General features: G+C 42.4%; 1 protein-coding gene across 5 annotated transcripts in view; it reads left to right on the top strand.

Annotated features, from left to right (window-relative positions):
• KANK1 (KN motif and ankyrin repeat domains 1) overlaps positions 1-15,736 on the top strand; it is a 128,983-nt gene extending 113,247 nt beyond the window's left edge. For 4 of the 5 annotated variants that reach the window (XM_063421519.1, XM_063421517.1, XM_063421518.1 and 1 more), the window contains 9 exons: positions 181-399; positions 1,244-1,352; positions 2,924-3,136; positions 5,730-5,817; positions 8,108-8,327; positions 10,986-11,128; positions 11,689-11,889; positions 14,049-14,147; positions 14,759-15,736. In XM_063421519.1, coding sequence (XP_063277589.1) covers positions 181-399; positions 1,244-1,352; positions 2,924-3,136; positions 5,730-5,817; positions 8,108-8,327; positions 10,986-11,128; positions 11,689-11,889; positions 14,049-14,147; positions 14,759-14,821 — 1,355 coding nt within the window. In that variant the 3' untranslated portion in view covers positions 14,822-15,736. The remainder of the gene's footprint in view (positions 1-180; positions 400-1,243; positions 1,353-2,923; positions 3,137-5,729; positions 5,818-8,107; positions 8,328-10,985; positions 11,129-11,688; positions 11,890-14,048; positions 14,148-14,758) is intronic. The other variant, XM_063421521.1, reaches the window with a different exon arrangement.
• The last annotated feature ends 8,901 nt before the right edge of the window (positions 15,737-24,637 follow it).

Raw genomic sequence — 24,637 nt, forward strand, 5'->3', positions numbered from 1 at the left:
TTTTGGCATTTTCTGAAAACAATCACAGTATTTTTCCTACGAGATCCTCAGAAAATAGTATTTTAAAGGACATTGCCCTTTTTTTTCCAGTTTGTTGGCATTTTTTTCCTGTGAATCACAGTACTGATAGAGATACTTTTTGTTTGACTCCTCTGTGATGCCTACTGTCTTCTTTGGCAGGTGCTACTTTGGAGTACATCCCTCATGGCCAACTTGCAAACACACACCTAACTTCAAATTTGCGAACACTGAAACTGGAGCAGGACACTGTGCCCACTCAGGAGGAGAGGAAGACTCCCCTGGTGGAAGCTACTCGGGGAAGGAAGTCTTTTTCTTCTCAGGACAAAGCTCTTGCTCCAATTAACCTGACAGATGATCAGCTTGCCTCAGGTCTCTATGGTAATAACTGGCTCACATTCACCTTCCGTCATGCTGGTGGAGTCTGAGTATGAAATGCAGTTGAAGAAGGCTTCCAATATTCTCAAAAATGCAAAAAGCAGGAAAACATGCAGCTGAGGGGAAAGTCACAGTGTGACACCTTGTGTCTGCAGGTAGTGGTTAGGTTTTAAAGGGCACATTGTAGTGCATCAGTGAAATGCCATTTAGTACCTTCCTAAGAAAAATGTACTGAAAGATAAAGGGTTAATAATGACTTTTTAAAATACTTACATTTTTATGCATGTGTTACCTGTCCTTTGCATACAGATTGGTTTAAAAGCTGTTTCAGTTTATACGAAATCCAAAAGACCGTCCTTGATTGAGCCTATCTACCCTGTTGAATAGTTTCTTAAATATGCTGTATATATTGTTAAACCTGCTGTCTCTATTAATGTGTTCATTCAGACAAGGAGCTGCTGCTCTCTGACACTAAGAATTAAGATTTTGCTAACAGAATAACCAAATTCAGTGTTAAAAGTTTTGCAGAAATAGCAAAGAAAAACAAAAAGCTCGTGTCTTTTCTTAAAGTTTTCTAAAGCATCATGAAGATGCAGCATGCTGTAAGCTGGAAAAATTAGGCTCAGCTAGTATCCAGAGCTGATTTTGAAGCTGTTCTCCTGTATTTCCAGTGTGCATCTCAAACCATGACTGTATGTATATTAGAAAACCCAGCTTCAGATGGTAAATTACACAGAGCACTGCTGAAATATAGAGAGTTGTTTTGAGAAATCAGCTCTAGTGCTGCTGCTTTCAAAGCTGCTACAGATTTACACTGATATGTGTGCTCTGTCTCCCTTTCTGACAGTATGTGCTAATAATGAGAACACACTCAAATCTATCATGAAGAAAAGAGATGGGAAGAAGGATTTGGGCAATACCAAGAAGAACCTGCAGTTTGTTGGCATTAATGGCGGGTAAGAAACCTGTCTCCAAAACATCTGTTACTGTAGCACTTTTCAGTTTGAAGAAGAGAAAGAACCCAGGAACCCATGCATGGGTTTGGCCTGTCCTTCAGGCTGAGGTGCAACTGCTGAGTGTAAGGATCAGAAGGAAGAATTTAACAGCTGAGCTCCTCTTAATCCTCTTGTGCTTGCAAGTCATATATGGCATCAGTCTCAAATACCTGTACATCAGATTCCTGGCAGATTTACCACAGGGAAATGAAACAACCCGAGACAGCCATGGGGACATTTCACAGGCAGTGCTTTAATAAGGAAAACTTGTATATATCTTTGGTAGCTGACAGGAGCTGCATTATGCTATTAAACAATACAGAGTAAGAGATGCCATTGCCCTAAGAATTAATATTTCTGGCTTTGTATTAAATATATACAGAGACCTTCCTATACAAATACAGAAGACAGTATGGAAAATTGTCTTATTTTAAAACATTACTAGCCCTTGCAGAATGTTGCAAAGACCTTTGAAATGGTTTCATCAAATTGTTTTTATATGGCTTTCCTAGCCCTCTCCTCAGATTAGTTTTTCTTCAGTACGAATGTTTTGTGCAGTATATAGCCTAAAAATCCCACTTACCTAATTTCCAACATATTAGCTAGAAGTATCATTACATATAGTGAGGGAAAGTTATCATAGATTTGTTAGCTTCCCTGCTTGTATTTGCCTGGTAAGGCAACCCAATTTACACTGAACAAAGTAATTTCATGGGATAAGGCAAGGTCTGACAAAATGTTAAACTTACATTTAAATGAGGTTCTGCTCCTTTCATTACATGCTGTGTACATAAGACTGACAGTGTCATTTGCCAGTAACAGTGAGTTCAGTGAAGAGATCTCTGAGGGAAAACAGGAGGACACAGCTTTTGCAAGGCGCTTTTCCATTTGTGCCAGTGCAGGCAGGTACTGACTGCTGCTGAATAGCACTGAGCAAATGTTGGCTTTTTATCTTCTTTCCTTCTGTTAGAGCCAGGATTAAAGCACAGGAGATGCAGTTTTCTCATGTTCAGACTCAGATGTTTATTAATTCTTATCTAAAGTACAGTCTGACAAGTTGTGAGTTCCAGCCAACAAAGTAGAAAATGGCTCTGTCTCTCTTTCCATGGTCTTTAAGCACTAATTACCCAATAACAAGATGACACCTATATTATTTTATACTTTTAACCCAGTAACTAACCACCCATGGTCCTCAATGCAGATTTTTCTCACCCAATTAGAAAAACCACGAAGAAGAAGGTGAAAGAAGAACTTAGCCTACATCCTAAATCCTCCATATTGCTTTATATATATTACTATATACTAAAACCTTAAACTCTTAAGTTTTCCAGCATGTGATATCACACACTTCTACTCAAACTACAAATCCGTAATCCCAGGGCTATCACTCAATTTTGGAAGCCTGTTCCACAGCCTCAGGTCAAATGCAGTTTTTGCTTGGGGGTCAGTGCCTTTTAGCACAGAAAGCCTGAAATTCTGAGTTTCTAGAGTTCCACCAAGCAAGCACTCTGCTCTGCCCGTTCTCCCCGTAGGTACGAGACCACGTCCAGCGATGACTCCAGCTCCGAGGAGAGCTCCTCCTCGGACTCTGAGGAGGAGGGCGAGAGCCACGAGTGCCCCTGCGAGCCGCCCGCGGCGGAGCCGCAGCCCGCGGCTCCCCGCACTGCCGAGGCCAGCGCCGCGGGGCCGGGGCAGGACAGCCCCCTCCCGGAGTGCGAGGCCGAGGAGGTGGAGATCAGAGAGAGGTAGGCTGCCCACCCTCTCCAGGGCGTGCCTCTGAGGAGGTCAGCCCAGCCTCGGGTCGTGGGGCTGTGCTTGTGGAGAAGGCATCAGCCCCGGCACCGGCCGGCTGCTGCCCACTGCGCTCCTCATCAGGTGTCGGAGTCCAGGACATCCCTCTGGCCACCCTGGAGGGTTTGGAGACCGGACAGGGGGTCTGGGATCTGTACAGGGGGGTCAGTCAGCCTCACACAGAGCCCAGGAGGACACTGCCTCTGATCCCTGGCCATGGGAGTGAATGCCCACATTGTATGAAGAATCACAAGCTGAGAGAATTCAAAATAAGCAGTAGTTAGTTTATCACAGAGTGTAAATGTAGATTCTAGGATTTTTAGTATATGGGGCTGAAGAGACAAGATGGAGGCATTGGGTAGTGGCCCCTGTGCTCCTTGTTCTTGCTCTCGTCCCCCATCTTTTGCTGAGTTGGATTTTAGAGATTGGTTTAGAGTAGAAACGACATGTTAGCATAGGTAGTAGGCATTGGTAAAATTTTGTAAATAAAAAGTACATTTTGGACGGTGGTTGGGTCAAGGGGACCGTACATAAAGCCCGGGACCCTCTGATCCACCCCAGTCCTGCCGTGTGTCCTGCTCTGCTGGGGAGGTCTGGCAGAGCTGAGAAAGAACTGAGAGATAATTAAGAATAAACAACCTTGGAAACCTGCACTGGCAGGCTCAGCTTGTCGTCTCTGGCTCTGGCGTGAAACCCCTAGGGCTAGAGAAGAAGAAAAACCTTATTACCTCCAGGAACAGCAACCCCGAGGAGACCCTCAGGGAACAGCAACCCTGAGAGTCAGGTGGGGGCAGTTTCATGGCAAAATGACTGTGTGTGAGCAGGAAGAAGGTGTCAGAGGGTATCCTTTCCAGCAGCTGACCCATTAACTTTAAATGAGTCATTAGCAGCAAGACCCTGGTGGCTCCCCCAGCAGAGGCTCTCTCAGGTCTCAGCTAGCACTCACTTGAGAGCAGGCAGTGCCTTGTTAATGTCCTGGTCTGTAAAGCAGTCAGTAAGGACATTAATTACTCTTGAGCCATGCACACCAGGTCAGCAGCCTGCTGGGAGTGCATCTTGCATTTGCACCTTCCACATCATCTCAGACATGGCACAGTGAGATGCTGGGGTGACACCGAGGACACTGTCCACCCTGAGATCATGTGCTTCACACAGTGTGAGACTGCACACTGTAATTCACTTTCAAGGCTGCCATCACAGCCTTGTTCAATGTCATATCACAGGGTACTTTTCAAATTGCTGTATAAGATTTGACAGACAAGTCTGTGCTTTTTTGGCATATGGAAAGCAGTAGCTTGGTGAGCTTTTACCAATTCTTCGTTAGCAAATGGCAAAAGGAAGTATAAACCAAGACAGTGAAAGGATATCTTACAGATAATGGGTTTGCCAGTGGGCTAATTTGGAAAATTATGTAGGTAGAATAATAACAGTAAAAGAGCTAAAACAAAATTAATGTCGTGTTTCACTGGAGATACAGCTTAGCATCAACTGATCTGTAATTGTCAGCTGTTAAATAAAAGAGATGCAGAAATTAATAATTAAGAGCTTGGAGGCCCTGGAGCTGTGTGTTTTGGAGAGCCCTGAGCTTACTTTATACAGTACTCTAAGACAGACTGTTGTTTTACAAAGTTGTTATAAAAAGATGGGCAATCTCTCCAAAGAGCTCTAATTTATATTTACAGTAGCAAGGGGTGATTGGGAAGAAGAGCAGCAGAACAGCTTAGACAGCCATGTGTGCATGAGGAGCACGTTCTCTGCAAGCTGACTGCCCTGGCAGTGCCCTCTGATGGGAAGAGTCAGGGCACTGGCCATGTATGGTGGAGAATTTCACTGCTCTGTTAGCACTAGCAGCTGGTTTGTAATCAGTGAGAGCCAAAATGCCCATCTTACACACGAGTGTGTTAGCTTCTCTGCTTTTTGTGAGAATTTTCTGGAAAAATTGCCATTATCCTCTGTGCAGGTTGTAAGCAAAGATGGTTGGCCACAGCCTGGTGTGACATGTGGCAAAAAGCCTTGGCCTTATTTTTGGTCATGAGTTTTGAAATTTGTAATGAAAAGGGCACAGAAGTGTAAAAATTAAAGAGGGCTGGAAAAAGAGTATATTTCCAGAGCGGGTGGGATGAGAAAGGCTAATTCCAGTGAATGGGAGCTGGCAGGAGGCACCTCTTGAGCTGTTCCCCACTGCTTAAATCTGTTTCCATCACAACTATTGGCATTTCTCCTCATCAATCAAGCACTCAAAGCACATAGGATATAATGTGTGCTCTGCAGTCATACAGCAGTAGATGAGAATTTCCACTAGAAGGGTTTCCAAGTCTTAGAGCACAAATGTGATGTGTTTCCCACTCTCCTGTTGCTCTTCCCACACTCATCTCCATTCAGTGTGTCTGTGAAAAGAGCTGCCAGAGTGGCTTCTGCATGGTAGGAGCAGATGGCTTGCCTGGAAACTTTTAATTCCCAGAGAACTTCCAAGAAAAACAAATGTTTCCATACTGAAATGCTAGGATAAAAATTGAAACATGCCCTGTATTTTGCTGTCTCCCTTAGGTACGAGCTAAGTGAAAAGATGCTTTCTGCCTGTAACCTGCTGAGAAACAACATTGATGACCCCAAGGCTTTAACCAACAAAGATGTGGTAAGTAATACAGGTGAAAATTTTCTCATGAGGTTCAATATAAAAACTTCAGGGAGAGGTAACTTGTGCTTTTACAGTACCAGCACCGCAGTGGCTAGGCAGAAGAGGATTCCATCTTTCCTGCAAGAGTCACAAAGTTCTATCAGGACACCCTCATCCATACCTGTGCTTTGTGTGCAGCAAAATGTTGTTGTCCCAAGGCACACACATAAAAACAGTAACATCAAAGTAGAGTTTCAACACACCTGTGCATTCCTGTGTTACTCCTGTAGTTTTTTTTTGTGTAGCACTGCTGTGGGCAGCTCTCAGGCCTCATGTTGGGAGACTGCAGTGGGTGAGGAACATGTTGCTTCCTATAAAAACACCTCAGTGTCTGTTCTGAAACACTTTAGGTGATCTGCCTTCTTCAAAGCACAAGGATGCTGTTTGTCTTGTTTACTGCACTGGCAGTTTTTATCAGTGCTGCAGAGAGTAAGGAGGAGTCCTTGTTAATACTTAGGAAATACTCAAGTCTCAAGAATTAAAACTGTATTTGCCTTATTGGAAATGCCTCACATAGGGATTGCCTATGCTACTCTGTGAGGGCAATCTGAAAGCAGAGGAACACTGCTTAATGATACGAAATTGATTTTCTCATGTGTTACACTTGTGCAGTCATATAATAGGCAACAATTCAGTGTCATTCTCCTCTACTATGGAGCATCTGCAGCTTCTTAAGGACAATAACGTTGTCTGTATGACCCAGTAATACTGTCTGTGTCCAGTTCTGACATCTGTGGTCCAGGCAATGTTTGGAAATGTTTTTTCATACAGTTGTGACTCATAGCTTTTAATTCTGTGTTTGTTCTTCAGGAGTAGCTTAGGCATTCAAACAACAAATGTTTTAGGCCCTTTTGGAGTAAAAGTGTTAAAAATGGCAAAATCAGGTGATGATCTCTGCCTTGGAAGTGTAATTTGAATTTATGTTTTTCTTTCTTGTGCCTGAAGTGTTTTCCAGCACAAGCAGTGCTTTGTAGGTGGAAGCTGCAGACTAATCAGCTCTTGTCCTCTGTCTGTCTGCTGATAAAGAAGTCTTGTCCAAACAGGTTAAATGTCAGTATAGCTAAGGATCTGTATAAGTTGTCCCAACCTCTTCCAGCATACCCAGCTGTTGTAGCTGCAGTTTACACCAGGAAGAGCTATAGACTGCACCTTCTTGAATGTGATGGATTAACTGGATTTAAAAAGTGTGTTGTTTATTTAATAATGTATGTGATACTGTGACTAAAAATAGTTTCTTAGTGGTATTTTGCACTCAGTACTGCCTGAAATAAATAAAGTCACCTGGCCTGAGAGGCTCCGACTCTCCCACTCTCAGTCCATATCCGTGGGAAAGTTTATCCTGAACATGTACCTGCATGTTCTCATTGCAACCCTAAAATCTCTTCTTACTACAGCCAGCCAGCCTTCAGGTGAAGAACAGGTTCTTCCTTTTTTTCCTTTTTTTCTGCAACAAATGCTACACAGTTTCTTTCCCTAGCAGTTCTTTTCAGCAGAGGTCTCCAGTCCTTCCTGTCTGTCCAGCAGGTCAAATTTCCTTGACTTCTCTTCATTCTTGCTGCTCATCCTTGAAACTGTTTCAACCCAGTATTTTGTGTCATTCAGTGATCAGACCACACCAGGTCATCCAGGTGTTGTCTTCATAGTACAAGGCAGAAAGAAAGGATGTCATCACATGCCATGCAAGCTATAAATCTGCTTATTCACCCCAAAACAGTATTTACCTTTTATATAACAATGTGATGTTGGGTTCAGTTTGTGATCATCTGTAATGCTCAGCTCTTCTTCAGAACTGCTGCCCACCCAGTTCTCATACACTTTGTGCATTTGATAATTTGTGCCTCAGAACTGGGCCTATGCCCGTGCTGTTGTTTGAAGTCCAGTAAGAAAGTCTTGATTTTATCAGTTTATCATTTTATCCTCTATAAAAGTAGTTAAGTATTTGATGGAGATTGTTGTGCAAGTCTTTTTTAATGTTCACCAGTATTTGACAACCGTTAATTCTGGGAGTATTCCCGTCCTAAAATTCTGTGCCCTCAGAGGTGACAGTCAGGTGAAGTGAAAAGTAAATGGTGTTTAAAGCAGGCTTTAGTCACAGGGGGAACTTCAGTCTGTACATCTTGTTTGTGAGCTGAATACTTTCTTCCCACATAGGACTAAAAAATACTTGCCCTGCATTGCTGACTTATGGGATGGAAAATCCTTTAAATAGATTGTCCATATGTAAATTTTTCTGTCTTGGTTTCGGCAGAGGTTTTGTCTAAATACCATCCAGCATGAGTGGTTTCGTGTCTCAAGTCAGAAGTCAGCTGTCCCTGAAATGGTTGGAGACTACATAACTGCTTTTGAAGAGATTTCTCCTGCTGTCCTCAGACATATCATCAATATGGCAGATGGAAATGGAAACACAGCTCTGCATTACAGTGTCTCACATTCTAACTTTGAAATTGTAAAGCTTCTTCTGGATGCAAGTAAGTTTGCTTTATTTTCTTTTTAATCATACTTGCTTTTGCAATTCTCATGGGTGAAATTCTGGGTGCACCAGAGGCCAAGTTTGGTCTTCTTCCAGCAGGTGTTTTAACTGCTAACAGTTACATGGTAGCTCACTTAGGTAGTCTAGAATCATTCAGTCCTAGCTTTGGAGGTGATGCTTCTTGAAGTTAAAAAAAAATACTTAGATAAATTATATACAGAATTGAGATAGATAGTTAGATTTCTGACTCTTGGACTGTAGTCCCAAGTTCAGCAGCACCAGTCTCTCCAGCAGTTTTCTCTGGAGGCTGCACAGCTGCTGCTCAGCACTCTGTAGGGTGCTGATGGAGGAAGATTCATTGGGGTATATAAATGCATCTTAAACATGCAAACTACTCCAGCTTTGTCTAGAGCAGTGCAGAAGATTTTTCTGGCCTTCATATTGACACATCTATACTACTTTCCTGAGAAACTGGAGCAGTATGGCATTCTGTCACAAAGACCATTTTCCTGGTCCATAAGCAATCTGATACTGCTTCATGTGGTTGCTTTTGTTGCTTCCTTTTTTTTTTTTGATCCTCTTGCAACACACATGGAGAAAGGGTAGTGACAAAGGGGAGAACTGGATATCTGCTCTCCACATTCAGTGTGCCAGATGGCATCCAGAAGATTGTCACATTGGTACTGGTCCCAGGCTGGATGTTTAATCTGTTTAATCCTAGTTTTGCTCCCTGAGTGAAGTTTGCTTCTCTAAACTAGTTAAAAAACCTGTCAGAGTTGGTTGTGAAAGCTTAACTAGGCCAATGACACACCTGAAGTGTAAGCCAAGAAATATTCATAAATCCAGAAGGCAAGCATCAGATAAACAAGGATATGAAAGATACCAATCTCAGCTTTGATAACCCAGCACATGTGTCACACACGCAGAGACTTCCTCAAGAGGAAAGTGAGCACTTTGAAATCTCTGGTCCTTTTGAAGGCAGCCTGTGTTTGGGAAGAGTGAGTCACAGCAGGGGAATGCAGGGAATGTCAGGAGTGGGTGAATGTCAGGCTGGCTCTGCAGCAGAGTGTGGTGGGAGGGAGCTGCCCCTGTGCTTCCCTAGGTGTCTCAGAAGAGCAGGAACACGCTCATCTCTTGCTGGAAGTCTGGACTCCTGTTGGTTGTGGCAGCCAGTGCATGCCTATAAACACCAGGGGTGCTACCTGTAAAATGTAACAACCATGACTAGTCCCAGGTAGTTCTCTCTGCAGGAGAGCCCTGCTCATGCCAGCACTTGGAATATGTTTGCAAACAGGCAGGTTCCTTCAGGTTTCAACAATCTTTTCTCTGGATTGTGTCTGAATGGTCACTGTGGTCAGCCTGTGATAGACATGTGGTTATACCACAGGTAGATTCTTGGACCAAGAGCTCTGTGTCTGGTTGGTGAGAAGAGTGGACAAGATGAGATCAGGGAATCCTCCATAGCACAAAGCAGAGTCTCCAAGAGGACAAAGAGTTTCCCTATTATTAGCCATATAGAAAAGGAGCTAAATGTGACCTCAGAAAACACACTCAGCTGAAGCAGTCTAGTCAAAGTAGGAGCACACCACTTCTAAAAGTTACTCCAGATGTAATGCATGTAGCAGAGTGTTGTGTTCTCTGGCTTCAGTGGCTTCACAGAAGTGATGTCTGAAAGTACTACTGATCTATTGGTTAAAAGGTATCATCAGTGATGTCTATTTAACATGAAAAGAATTGTAATATCTTACATCCGCACTTGAATTGCTTCTGAAATGTTTTTTTGACTGGAAAAAAGATCCTTTCACCATAAGTCTGAAGAATTTCCTAAACTATTTTTGCTTGTTAGGGTATCTGTGGTGCAATTTAACCTCTAGTCTATAGATTATGTGTATGTAAATCTGAGTCCATCCTTTCCAATATGATAAGCACACTGAAAACCTTTCTGCCTAGTAAACCAATAAGCACTGCTGAATTTCTGCAGGATTTTAGGAACAAGGACAGACTGGAAGCAAGGTTTGAACAAAAAAGAGAACTCTTGTTGGTTGCTGGCACTGGTCAGAGGACTTGCCTGTATTTGTTCCCAGAACAGTTTTGTTTGTGGTCAAATACACTGTAGAACTGGCAGCAGGCTTTAATTTAAAGGGGTGGGTTTTTTGGCAGCTCCAAAACATGTTGAAGTACACTTGCAGATTTTTAAACTAACACAAATTGCAGGAAAATATTTGTGCTGAAGAGAAATATCTTTTCCACTTGTTGCTGGACCACTTTTATTCTGCAGTATGGATGTCCTTGGGAGAAGAGCTTAAGGACTCTCCTGACAGTGTTTCTGAATGTCGTGCTAAATTTCAGACCACTTGCTTTTACAAAAGGAAAAAATAATGCACAAATAATGCCCAAAATGATAACATATAAAATGTCTTTGTGCTCTCTTTTGTGCTTTACACATAGTAGAAAAGAATTATTTTCTTTCTCTGGCTCAAGAGCTCCTCTGTTAATTCTTTTCTTCTCCACCTTCTTTTGAATTGCATCCATTGTGAAAGCAGTTGCTACTTTTTCTTTTTATAGGCTGCTTTACTGACAGTTTATTCAGTTGATTAGCACAATTAGTGCTTTTTGGGTTCTTGCTTTCTGAAGAAATTATGTCATCCCTCTGCAGATGTCTGTAATGTAAATCATCAGAACAAGGCTGGTTATACCCCCATCATGCTTGCTGCCCTTGCAGCTGTGGAAGCAGAGAAGGACATGAGGATAGTGGAGGAACTGTTCAGCTGTGGGGACGTGAATGCTAAAGCCAGCCAGGTCAGTCAAACAGTTCACAAGGCACAGTTCTTACTGCTGTACTCCTGTGCCTTTTTATTGTTCCTTCCATGCTCCCATCCCTGCTCTCATCGGTTCAAATGTTGCTGTCATTTGCATTCATCATCCGTGGGGGTTTTATGTATGTTTTTGATTACTATATACAAAACAGAGCTGTGGAAGAACAATTCAGTCTCATGTTTGAACCTCTTTTGAAAATGAGGGTTTATCATTGTGTGAAAGAACTGTTACTGAATTTTGGGCAGCATTTACAAATTCTGCACTATTTAGATCCTTTGAAAAAGCTACAGATGTCTGCAAATAGCTTGGATATCTTCCATTAATTCAATAAATAGCTATGTGAACGTGGGATATATGATCCACAAAAGGCATTGAGATAATGGCAGTCAAAGCCTTGAAAGTACTGTTTAAAATAAGATTTTTTTTCACCCTGGAAGAAACACAGTGTCAAAAAAAAAAAAAAAAAAAAAAAAAAAAAGGCATTCATGCTTTGTCACTGATTGTCTCTGTAATTATTTGGTTTTCCTCTTCTCTCCATGCAGGCTGGCCAGACTGCACTGATGCTGGCTGTGAGTCATGGCCGGATAGACATGGTTAAGGCTTTGCTGGCCTGTGGTGCAGATGTCAACATCCAGGATGATGAGGGCTCCACAGCTCTGATGTGTGCTAGTGAGCACGGACACGTGGAGATCGTTAAGCTTCTGCTGGCTCAGCCTGGGTGTAACAGCACCCTGGAGGACAATGTGAGTTGCCTTTCAGTGCATCTGAATTCTGGCTGGATGAAAGTCTGACTCAGAGTGCCAGAGTACCAACCGCATGAATCTTCTGCTGTCATTATTTGGCTAGTGCTTTTACTTTTCCAAGAGACGTACCTGGTAGCAATTTCTGTGGTTAGCTGTAGGTGTTTAGTGGCCAGAACAGAGAAAAACATTTGTTAGCTCATAGGAAAACATCTTTCCCTCTCACATTCCTTCCCCCTTTCAAAGGGGTTGTCCAGTTTTCAGTTCGGACCTTATCTGGTGACTTAGGGCCTCACTGTGTTGCTTTTCTGTGGCAAACATCATCCCTACAATTCTCTTGAAAGAATGTTCACGCTGTTCCAGCACCATGACTTTTGAGACTATAGTCTAAACATGACTAGACTAAGCCATGAGTCTTAGCCATGAAGCTGCACTGTCCTCACAATAGATGGATACAGACTGTGACTTCAGTGCCAAGTGGGACACCTGCACATTTCTTGTTTGCAGGGACCATTGCAGCCTACATTGTCAGCAATTTGATAGATTTCTCAGGCTTGAAAACACTGATTCAGCTTGGGTTTTGCCACTACTATGTTCTTGTTAACAACATTTCTTGCATACTTTTTGTTTCTTCCTATTGCTTTTACCCACTGAACACTGAAATGGAGTCCGGGTTTGGGATTTGTGGGGGCAGTGGGTGGTTACTTGTTGAAGCTCTTGCAGAGAGGCAAGGACATAATTTTTCTTCATTCACCCACTTGCTGCAGGAGGCAGCTCAGTTGCTCATACTGATAGTGGTGTGAAACATCTGGCCCGAGAGGAAAATGTAAGAACACCTCAGTCTAACAAACACTTTCAGGAGCAATCTAGATTATTGCTGCTTGGATACTGCTAGCACTGTCAGATACAAAATCATTAACTGTCTTTATGATACTTAACTATTCCTGTGGCCAGCTGGATAATTTCCCAAGCACAGTTTGACTGTTGCTTATTCACAGATTTGTGTGTGATGTGGGATGGAGACTTTTAGCATTCTCCTAGTTAATCTGAGTGTCACAGTGATGCTTTTCCAGTCTGCATGGTCAGTAATAAGCTGAGCATCATCCTGCTAATGTGTGCTGCAGTGATTTCAGCACCTCTTTAAGGACTTGTGCTGACTGGAGAGTGTTAGCTGTGCATTTGTCATGCACTCTATTGCATTGTAGTAGACAGCACTTCTAGCTCCCTGTCTGTTCAGGACAATCAGATTTATGTATAATTGCTCCCTTTAGTCTCATGAGAAGACTTTCCATGTGGACACTGTTCCTTGTGTCCCATGCTGGAGAAAGGGTTTACCATTTACAAACTGATGCCAACTGTTCCAACATCAGGGCTACAGCAGTTCCTGGAATGTGTGCTCCTTTCCTGTGAGGCATTTCAAATACTGGCATTTGTGTGCAAGAGCCAAAAGCCAGGCAGTGAACCAAGCATCAGTTCACATCACGGGTTGCCTGGCATCTGTGTCTTCCTGGACCAAACATGGTCCAAAGGAAAAACAGCAGATCAGTAAAATATTCTTTCAGCTAAAGCACTTTATGCTTCTAGAACTCTCAACAGCTGTGGGTTTTGATAGCAATGGTATCTTCTGAGAAACTGAGGTGGCAGTATTTGACTAGGAAAGTCCATTTGTTTGTATTTAGACTTCCATCAAGAAGCATTTGGAATTATGACTGCAATTTCTCTTAGTGTTGATGGGAGCTATACCACAACAATTATCATTTTAACACAGCAATTATCATTATATTTGACTAGCATTTTTCCCTCCCATATCATCTCTTCTGCTTGTTACTGACTGACTGACTGTAGTTTCTCTGAGACAGCCCAATCTTCTGGTCTTACACAGCACTGCATGTAACATTACTGTGGTAATAGTGTGCTCATTCTTCCACAGCAATAATCTTGTTTAGAGAAATTATGAGGCTCTGACAATTGGACTGCCTCATAAAACAGCAGTGCAAGGCTTAAAACAAAAGAAATTAAACAAGACTCTAAATTAACCTGTCTGTATGAGCAGTACAGCCTCCACTTAATAACTTCACTTCTCTGTGGGCTGATGGGGCTTTTAAGAGATCTGTTACAGCACACAAGCACTAAATCTCTTGTTTCTTCCTTTCTTCTCTCAGGATGGCAGCACAGCACTTTCAATAGCCCTGGAAGCTGGACACAAGGACATAGCAGTTCTCCTCTATGCCCACGTCAACTTCTCCAAAACCCAGTCACCGGTTAGTACACAGCTCCTGCAGGTGATGTTTCAGCTTGCTACTGTTGAACATAATAGTGAAATGTAAACACAAAGTTCACTCCCTGGCAGCTGTACAGCACGTGAAAATTTGAATTTATTTGAGTGTATTATTTAGACTATTTCTGTGCTGTTAAGTGGAATGTACCTTTTAAAATACACAGAAGGTTGAAGCTGGGCTGAAGGATAATTCCTGCTTTTCCTCCTAATTCCCAAGGGGTAGAGGTAGCTCACTGGCAAGGTTCAGTGATTCTGGCTTCTGTGCAGAGGTGCTGTTGTATCATTTTAATGGCAATTATTGACCTGGAAATTGAAACATAGTTCTAGGTGTTTCAGCAGCTGTCTCCTCTAGCCCTGACTCACTCTCCTGATGAACTGCTGCTGAATACACCTCACTGTCTAATATGCACTTGCAGTTGGTAGGCTGTATGATAGTTGGCACCTTTCTTCCTAAAATTAAAAAAAAAAAAAAAAAGGAAATTATCTGTACAATCATAGGTAAGGAATTGAACTGAGTAACTCTTGAGTGTTGTGTTTTCTATCAGCTGGCTGTAATAATTTCTGTTTGATTAACTGTTCTTTCTTATTTTTTAGGGCACTCCTAGGCTTAGCAGAAGGACATCTCCAGGTCCGACCCACAGAGCCACATTTGAGTAGTAGTGTATAAATACCTGTAAAAAAATCTCTATGCCATCTCTAAGCTGCTAAATGTTACTGTTTTACTGAGACAGATACTGAATGTAATTGTCTTGTGCCTGAACTCACCAGCAAAGTGAAAGCAGAGATCTAGTGCTAAAGGTAGAAAACTGTAAACTTGAAGCAAGCATATAGTTAAGTAGTGCTCAGTGGAGAACCTTTGCCAGAAGTGTTCTTTTGCTCATATACTCATCCTTCTGTACACTGCCATAAATCATGTTTTTCTTCGTTGTAGATTATCCTTTCTTATGTTATGTGCAGACTAAGTTAAAGCTGTCCATGTAGTGGCTTATTTCTAGTCATTCTAAAACGCATTTACTGTGCCTAGACTTCATCACAGTAAACTTTTCATAAATTTCATTCCAACATGATTTTCATGTTTTTAATTACTTTGAAATTCAGAAGTTGCAGTTGCTTATGTAGTCAGCTCCGTGGATCTTGAGCTGGTGGGTGAGTGGGTAGGTACTGGGGATAGAGCCTCTTGTCAGGTCTGAAGTTCACTAAATAAGTTGTTGCTAATTGGGGATAATGTATAACTTTTTATATAAAAGATACTAGTATCTATAAAATTAACTCACACAGTATTTTCATCATTTTATATTCCTTAATAATTAAAACCTACATGAAGAATTACATGTCCTGTTACCATATTTTTATTAAATGTTTCAGCCTATAAGCTCCATACATGTTTATTGGAGAATAAAATTAGAGGTACCAGCTGTATATTCCCCTTGCGTGGAATTGAGTGTAGTTCTTGGTGCATATTTATGGAATGCTATTACCTTGTCACATTCACTTTAGTCAAGTGTATTGAAATGTTTGAAGTGCCTTAGACTCTTGCCATATTTTCAGAATAAAATCTCATTATGCTGTTTACTCCTCTCCTGTTTTACTTGTGATTTGTTATCATCCACAAATGCTGCACATTACAACTGCAGCAGGAAAACGAACTAAATTGGTAAAAAGGCAGGGAGGACTGGACAATGCCCACATGAGGTTTTCCATTTGGAAGAACTCTGCCCAAGGTGATCTGCCTTTGCTTGCCTTGCACAGGCTGCATCCTTTGCTGTTTGGTTAAGAAGTGTGAGCCATGTGAGGCATCTCGGGGAGGTGTGAAAGGGCTGTGTTCAAGCTGTTTACTTGAAATGAAAATCAGTTAGCTGAAATAAACGCCTTTGTGGTTTATCTTACAAACTGTCCTGGCAACTTGGTGAAGGGGATGCTTTTTAGATGGCATGGAAGCAAGTCCTAAGCTAGTGTCCATGTATCCTTGTCAGTTCTGACCTACCTGATGAGACAGAAACTCCTCAGTGCCTTCCTTCAAGGCAACTGAGCAGTTCTGTTACTCTCTGTCCTTTGTCCTTCTCTCCCTAAGTCCTTACCAAAAAGCTTTTTCTGCACAGTCCCTTTGAAATAGGGACCCACAAGCCATTCTCACGTGGCCTACGCTGACTTGGTGACTTGGCATGCCAAGAAGTCTCTGTAAGCCTGGCCTGGTTTGGCCCAGCACTGCAGGTGGGGTGTGATAACCAGTGCCAGACCAATACCCCAGTGCTTGGAGTGTCTCCTGGGCAAAGGGCAGCTGAAGAATCTCTGATGGGGGGACAGAGCACAGTGGTCCCAAACAAGCCTCCCTGCCCCTTGACATCAGTCAGTTTTTACTCTTGCACCTCTCTCAACTTTTCTTCTCACTCTTCATTTAGTCCCTGTTAATGTGCAGATGCTCTCTCACCTGGATCCTACATGCCAGGTAGAGAGGCACATCACCCAGCAAGCCAGATCACTGTGAAAATAAAGTCTTCCCTCTGACACAAGACTGACAGCAAAGAGCAGCAGCACAGCTGGAAAAAAATAACCCAAATAAATAAAAGCACGGGAAAAAAAAATCCAAAAAAAAAAAAAAAAAAAAAAAAAAAAAAAAAATCAAAAAAACACCACCAAAAAAGTGTCCCTCAATTTGCCATCTGTTAAGAGTCAGTGGGTGCAGGCTCTCCTGTGTAGCACAGGCATCCACCCAATAACCTGAGATTGTGTCACACATAGTACCCAACAGCAATGAATGAATTCCAATAAATTCCCAATGAATTCCTCATTCACTTAGGATCTGGGTGGTTTTATCGTTAAACAGAATTAGTGCAAGTTGGATCTCCCTGGCTTGGGCAGGGCAAGAGTTGCCTTTAGAGTCTTTTTCAGATCTGTTGATCTGCCATCTCCAGTTTGAACAACTGTCTGTAAAGTCAAGTCAAGATAATCTGTTCTTATCTTCATGAGTTTAAAATACACACAGGGCTAGATATAAACAAATCAAGTGAACAGCTGGAGAAAATAGATGCCTGCTTTAATCTTTCTCCAGAACTTAATCTAATTTTACAGAAAATCCGGTTCACTTATTTAATACATACTTGCCTGTATCTCATGGATTAAATTCTTGTCTAGCAGACAGATACTTCCAGGACAGAATCTAGAGAACAAAGAGGTTTCCAATTTCAGTTTTACTAAGAATGTAATTTTTATTTAGCATTGGGTTGACCAAAACTAGACTACTTGTGTTTTTTTAAGGGAGTTAGTGATCATAGATTCAGCTCTGACTTTTATCTCATGACAGTAGTTTTAGGTAATCTTTACAGAGCAGGGAGTTGGACTTCATGTGTTGTTTCTAACTTGTGGTTCTGTGACACTATGATGGCAGTTTTAAAGAATGTAGATTATGCTCCAAAGTCTGACCTTGATAAAGAGTATGCTGAGCCATCTGATAGTGTCCTCTTCAGTAGTGCTTCTGTATTGCTGTAGGAAATAGGTTAATTAGTAACATGTCTAATAGATCTTTGCCCCAAAAATAGTTTTTAAACTATGATCTCTGTTGCTGTGCTACTGAGCTTCATTTGCACATGCTGTTTATACATACTGTAGCCTAACCCCCCTCTTTGTACATACTGGAGCTAAAAAAAGAACGTGAAATGTCCATGAATAATAGTGCAGAGGGCCATGACTGTGATTTTCCATGTTGGAGCAGATTTCTGTCTCTCCCTCCAAAAATCAATGGGACTCCTGGGCATGATGGGATTCTTGGATATGCAGCTATCATAGAAATGTTTAGAACAATTAGTCCAGTAGTTTAGGTGACTAATAACAGAGAAAATCACAAATGTACTCTAATACTTTTTCTTTTTTTTTAACCTGCAACAAAAGCATAAGGAGAGTAGTGTGGAATAAACATTCCTTCCTTATTTTGTTTTCTTCCCCCAGTCCTGAATACAACTAAATATATAAGAAATTAAAACATTTGCTAAGTGACAGAAATCTGTGGAAGACTCTGACCACCCTAACACCATACAAGTGTCAGACTATGCAACTTGGAGTGCCTGGATTTATTTAGGTGCCATTTTCCTGGTAAGCAAAAGAAACTTAACTGCCTAGAGCTTCAGAAAATGTTAGATGAAGCTGTGGACTCTGCATTTCTGTGCAAAGTTCAGTTTTGCCCCAAAACCTCATTCTCTTGGGCTAAAATGCCTTGTTAAAGAAAAGTAACCCCAGTTGTAGTTGTGTGGTGAGGTAGGCTATCGTGGCATGCCATATCAGGAAGGTTGCCAAAGGAACCAAAATTTTGGATGTGTTAGGGAATACAGGTGAAAAGTGCAAAATTAACTTGACTAGTTTTACTAAAGTCAGTGGATGTAATTTCTGGCTTAAAATCCTATTAGGGTAGACTTAATGAAATTAATGACTTAATGCACTTAAAAAAATATATAAGAAGTACAAAATAAGAATGATTACTTCCTTTAGAATTTTCTTAAATTCTCCCAGCTCCAAGAAGTGACACCTGAAGCAGTTCATAGTGTGGGAGTTGTGCCCTTCCCCAGGAAATAGTTCAGAGGTTCCCAAAAGTGTTTGTATCCACTGATGCCCTCTGCAAGCCAGGTTTAATTCCACCTGCTAATGCTGGATGGCATTTATCAACGGTGCTGGGATTAAGGGGTTTGCCATGTATATCAGCCATGACCTGAGCTCTTCCTACACACTCTCACTTGTTTTTCAGGTCAGATGATGATTGACTCTCAGTGTATCCAAGTATGATGTTGTCATCACCTTTGAATTCTGACTGTCAGTGAATACATAAGAGATTGGCGCTTTTTCAAGATTTTAAAATATGTCACTGTCTTTTTCCAGTTACATTGTCATACATTAAGTGAGTCTGTCACTTCAAAGGTGAGAGTTACTGGTATGGAGTTTTACATTACGGAAATTAGCCAACAAAATATTCATCAAAATTCAACAACTAAAGAAAGCATTTTGTGCAAGACAAAGAGGTTTCAGAGGTTTTATCTTCTTGATACAGCTGGAAGAACTCAAGTTATTCTAGAAATAGCTTTTTAACCCATTTCTCCTGGTGTCTCATGCTTTTGGCTGAGAAGTCTGTTAGAAGTCCAGTTCAGCCATGGTGTGAATGAATGCAAGCCTTGGCGTCAATCCCTGACACACAGGACTAGCTGCTTCCTGGAAGGGAAGCAGCCCAAACATTACAGGCATCTTCCTGCCTTTGAAAGGCACCAGCAAAGCTGGCCAAAACAGCATTCATGCTCTTACTGCAGCTGCAGACAGCTCTGCTCAGTGGACTCTGTGCCTGCATGCAGGGCGGTAAACTTCATCCCTTCCTGCTCTTCTGTGGGCACCCAGGTGTGCTAACTAAAAACATTTCCTCACTAAAAAGAGATGCTTTCAGTTGTTCAGTTCCCATGGTGATGCCTGGGGCTGTCTTTGAAGGCCTGATGTGGGACAAGGCACAGAAGTGAGGGTCCAAGGAGCAATGTTGGAAAACCTGCAAGGAGGATGTTGCATTGAATGTTTTTGGAAATGACCACAGTGAGATAAGATGAAATGGGTACCCAGTTTCAGGTTTGTTTTGTATTTCAGTTTGGAATTGTGGAAGTATTAGCCTTTACTACTCACAACTTAACGCAAGGCCTGGGGAAGTCAATTTAAAAATTCCTGCCTTCCTTCAGTTTGGCTGTAGTGTCTTTGTGCACACATACACTGAACAGAAGTGCCTGGATTAAGCAGAGCCACCTGTCCGGTTTTAGTTTGTGTAGCATCATCCAGTGTATCAGTACCTTGAATACCACTGGACAGTAAAATGTTGAAGGAGCTGCAGAACTGCATGCCACCTGCACAAATATTTGGGAACCCGTCCCTAAGAAACTAATCAGGAAACACTAACAAGATTTTGTTGGTGACTTTTTGTTATTCAAGGATGATTCTAACAACTTCTTAAAGCTGTTTGTAAAAGAGTACATCTGTTTTCCTGCCAAGTTGTTAGGCAACAAAAACAAAGCACATAAGTAAGTCATGCTCAAAGTAGTATTGTCTTACAGCTGTATACATCTGTGGTGGGTTGATCCTGGCTGAATGCCAGATGCCCACCAAAACAACTCTTCACTCTCCTCCTCTGATGGCCGAGGAGAGAAAAGTCTGGTGGGTTGAGATAAGTACAGGGAGAAATCACTCACCAGTACTGTCACAGGCAAAACACCTTGCTCCAGCATGGGATCTGTCCCATGGGACAGTCCTCCACAAATTCTCCACCATGAATCCTTCCAATAAGCTGCAGTTCTTTACTGTAGTGTGGGTCTCCCACTGTTGGAGTCCAGGACATCCCTCTGGCCACCCTGGAGGGTTTGGAGACCGGACAGGGGGGTCTGGGATCTGTCCAAGGGGCTCAGCCAGCCTCACACAGAGCCCAGGAGGACACTGCCTCTGATCCCTGGCCATGGGAGTGAATGCCCACATTGTATGAAGAATCACAAGCTGAGAGAATTCAAAATAAGTAGTATTTAGTTTATCATAGAATGTAAATGTAGATTCTAGGATTTTTAGTATATGGGGTTGAAGAGACAAGATGGAGGAATTGGGGAGTGGCCCCTGTGCTCCTTGTTCTTGCTTTCGTCCCCCATCTTTTGCTGAGTTGGATTTTAGAGATTGGTTTAGAGTAGAAACCACATGTTAGTATAGGTAGTAGGCATTGGCAAAATTTTGTAAATAAAAAGTACATTTTGGACGGTGGTTGGGTCAAGGGGACCGTATATAAGGTGTGGGGCTCTCTGATCCACCCAGTCCTGCCACGTGTCCTGCTCTGCTGGAGATGCCTGGCAGAGCTGAGAAAGAACTGAGATAATGAAGAATAAACAACCTTGGAAACACGGACTGGGGACTCAGTTTGTCGTCTCTGGCTCCGGTGTAAAACACTTATGGCAAAGAGAAGACGAAAAACCTGATTACCTTGGGGAACAGCAACCCCGATGAGACTCCCAGGGAACAGCAACCCCGAGATCCCCCAGGGTCACACTGTCAGTGCCAACAAACCTGCGCCAGCACGGGCTGCTCTCTCCATGATACACAGGTCCTGCCAGGAGACTGCTCCACACTGGGCTTCCAACAGGGTCACAGCCTCCCCATGCATCCACCTGCTCTGCCATGGGGTCCTGCACAGGCTGCAGGTGGATCCTGGTTCCACCCAGACATCCACGGGCTGCAGGAGCACAGCTGCCCCACCATGGGCTGCACCAGGCGCTGCAGCGGGATCTCAGCTCCAGCACCTTGAGCACCTCCTCCCCATCCTTCTCCACTAACTCTGGTGTTTGCAAAGCTGTTTCTCTCAAATGTACTCATTTGTGTCTTCCAGCTTTTCCACCTTCTTATACATATTATCCTTGAAGAGCTGTCACCCTCACTGATGGGCTCGGCCTTGGCCAGCAGTGGGTCTGTCTTGGAACCACCTGGAGCCTTGGATGTGGGGGAAGAGTCTGTCATCTTCTCACAGAAGCACCCTGCTAGCACCCCTGCTACCAAAGCCTGGCCATATAAACCCAGTACAACAAACCTTTCTCAATACATCAGATGGTTCCTTACTATAGATGATTAATGAAGTCTCAAAACTTCTGTTGTAAGTGTTCTATTTCCTTAACTATTTTCAGTTGTTCCTGTTGAAAGAAAAAGCATGTTTCTACACACCAAAACTCCCACCCTATGAATCATCCCTGAAGAGATCTCAGGAATGAGAGGGTCATCAGGGAAAAAAGGAGTCTTCAGGCAGTTGGTACCTGCTGTGAGCACTTCACCTGGGGCTGTAAAGCAAGTGGGATCACTGCAGGCACTCTTGATTCACCTTTCTTTCTCTATCATTTTGTATCATTTTATATGTAATAACTTTCTTTACTTTCTATATCATTTTTACCAGTGCTTGGCTGCTTCACCCTGTGACACTGGGCGAGTGGCAGCCATTCCTCTTGAGAACCATATCTGTGCACGTTTGGTTAACCAACAGCAACCATTTAAAATAGAAATTATTTTAAAAAATTAAATAATATTTAGAAATTTAAAAATATTTCTTGCAATACAAAACTGCCCTTCAAGGACTTCTATGCAGAGACCTGTAAATAAGGGCCTCATTATACTTAAGCAGAGTATGATTAAATACATTCAGCCATGAATGACAAATCTCAATGTTCCTGTACTCCAAACACCATTACACTCATTTGCAGTATTATTATTTCGATAACATGAGGGGTAACATTTTTTTTCAAAGCTCTGTATGTGCTTTGAGATCTCTAAGTGCTGATCTGAATGTAAATAGCAAAGAGGTATTTCTAGGAGATGTACTGGTAATTTTTTTCAGCCTTTCACTGCTGCAGAAACAGCCCTTGCCATGGATTCCAAACCCTTGGCTAGCTGCAGAGCTGGAAGGGTAGTTCATGCTTCTCCAGTGATGCTGTCCTTCCTCACTGAGCCACATTATCTTCACCAAGATAAAGACATGAGATTTCATTTTTTCATTTGCATGAGGTTTCATTTGTCATGGCGGAACAGGCAAATTAGGAAAGATCCCCTCTACTTCCTGGCTATGGTATCACACCTTTCTTTCAGGCATAAAAAACCACCTGCTGTGTCTGGCAGTCATCCTGCAGCATCCCTGCATTGCTCTGGGGTATTTTCTGGGGCTGGAAAAGCAACTTTTCTCCAGTCACAGGCATGAGTGAGACTTGGAGTCAGACAGTTACAACCCCTTGCTACTGAGCAGGCAGGGGCTGGCCCTGGAAATGGCTTGTCCCTGCTCCACCACCACGCACTCATTCTTGCAAATTTATCATGAGAATTTTCCAGTCAAACCAGATACATCTGTTCACAGGTCCTTTATTGTGGTGGCCTACTCTGCATCACTAGCCTAGCAGGAGGAGCAAGAAGCATGTTACTGCCTTCTGCAGTGGAAGCTGGTTTGGGACAGCTGTACAAAGAGACTGGGAGAGATTAGAAACACAGCATGACAAAATGAGGCTCCTTTCAGCAAAACCAGATTGAAGCAACTGAGGAAAAAGATTATGAATTTGTGGGCACGATAGAAAGTTAGAAATCTGTAATGCTGAAAGAGAACTTGACAGAGTTCTTGTTTAACTTGCTTAAACAAGAACTGGCGGTGTGATGAGAACAAAAAAAAGGTCTGTGCATTTTTTGTCCATTTCAGATGGAGCAGAGGCACCTGACACTGGAAGATGTAATGCAACTTGACACCATTTACAGCCACAGTTTCCCTGCACACAGGTCCAAAGTCTGCCACCCTCAACAGAACAAACAACAGCTGCTAAAAAGTTGGAAACTGAAAATAAGGAGGAAGTTTAAAAGGGTAGTTTTGTTTTGGTAAGAGATAAATCCTGTAAATAAAGAATTTAGAACATCTCACATTATGTGAGTGCTGAAATAGGCCATGCAGATGGTTTGCAAAGAGACAGGCAAAGAGATTCAGAAAATTCTCTAGGTTAATTCTGCAGAAACAGGTTTTAGTTCTTGGGAAATTTGAGTGAGGTTTTAAATGAATACTGAGTTTATTCCCACCTTTGTCTCATACGGTGACTGCCTATTGTGGCCTTCACATAACTCATACTTGGTCAGAACATGGTTAAGAATTAAAAACAAAGAAGAGACATACTCATATGAAAATGGGGATGTGTGTGAGTTTCTGAAAACGCACTATAGATGTGACTGTGAATGCCTTCTTTAAGCTGGAGGCAAAAATCCAGTGCCTTCCCACTGTGCCCTGTAGATCTGCAGAGCACAGCTGCAACCTAGCAGATGCTGGCTGCTCTGCCTCAGCCTCCCCTGTGACTTTTCTGTGGAGTGGGGAGACCTCTGCAGACAGGATAAATCCAACGTTGCTGCAGGCATGCAGAGGGAAAGAACTAGAGACTAATTAGTTACAGAGGTTTGTTGGGGTTTGGGGTTTTGTTTATGTGTTTCTTTTGGGGTTTGAGTTGGGGTTTTCTGATTGGTTGAGTTGAGGAGGTTTTTGTTTGTTTTAGTATTCTGGTATTATTTAATTCATTCTTCCTCTTTTAATAATCCCCTTTTAACTGATGACATATTAGAGCTGCATGTATGATCTGACATATGCAAATCTTGGTCTCAACTATTTAATTTAACGTTGAATTAGTTGCCCACAGCTTTCTACTCAAATTCTGTGCAAAGAGACCAAGCAGTATTCTCCTAAGACCTGGTGTCAGGAGATGGAAAAATGCTGTGCCCCGTAGCCCAAAACTACCTTTGGAAGGAGGGATGAGCATTGTAAAACAACTGCTAACAGAAATGTAAGCTCCACAGACAGAGAAAGAAACCTTGCCATGCACCCTGTGCTAAACCATGAGACTTCTACAGCTCTTCTACCAAGTCAGCATGGAAGAAGTTCAGGAACCTGATTTTACCTTCTGAGAAATCTCTGAGGGTGGCCTTGTTTCA

Source organism: Prinia subflava, chromosome Z (genome assembly GCF_021018805.1).
Source record: "Prinia subflava isolate CZ2003 ecotype Zambia chromosome Z, Cam_Psub_1.2, whole genome shotgun sequence".
NCBI lineage: Eukaryota > Metazoa > Chordata > Aves > Passeriformes > Cisticolidae > Prinia > Prinia subflava.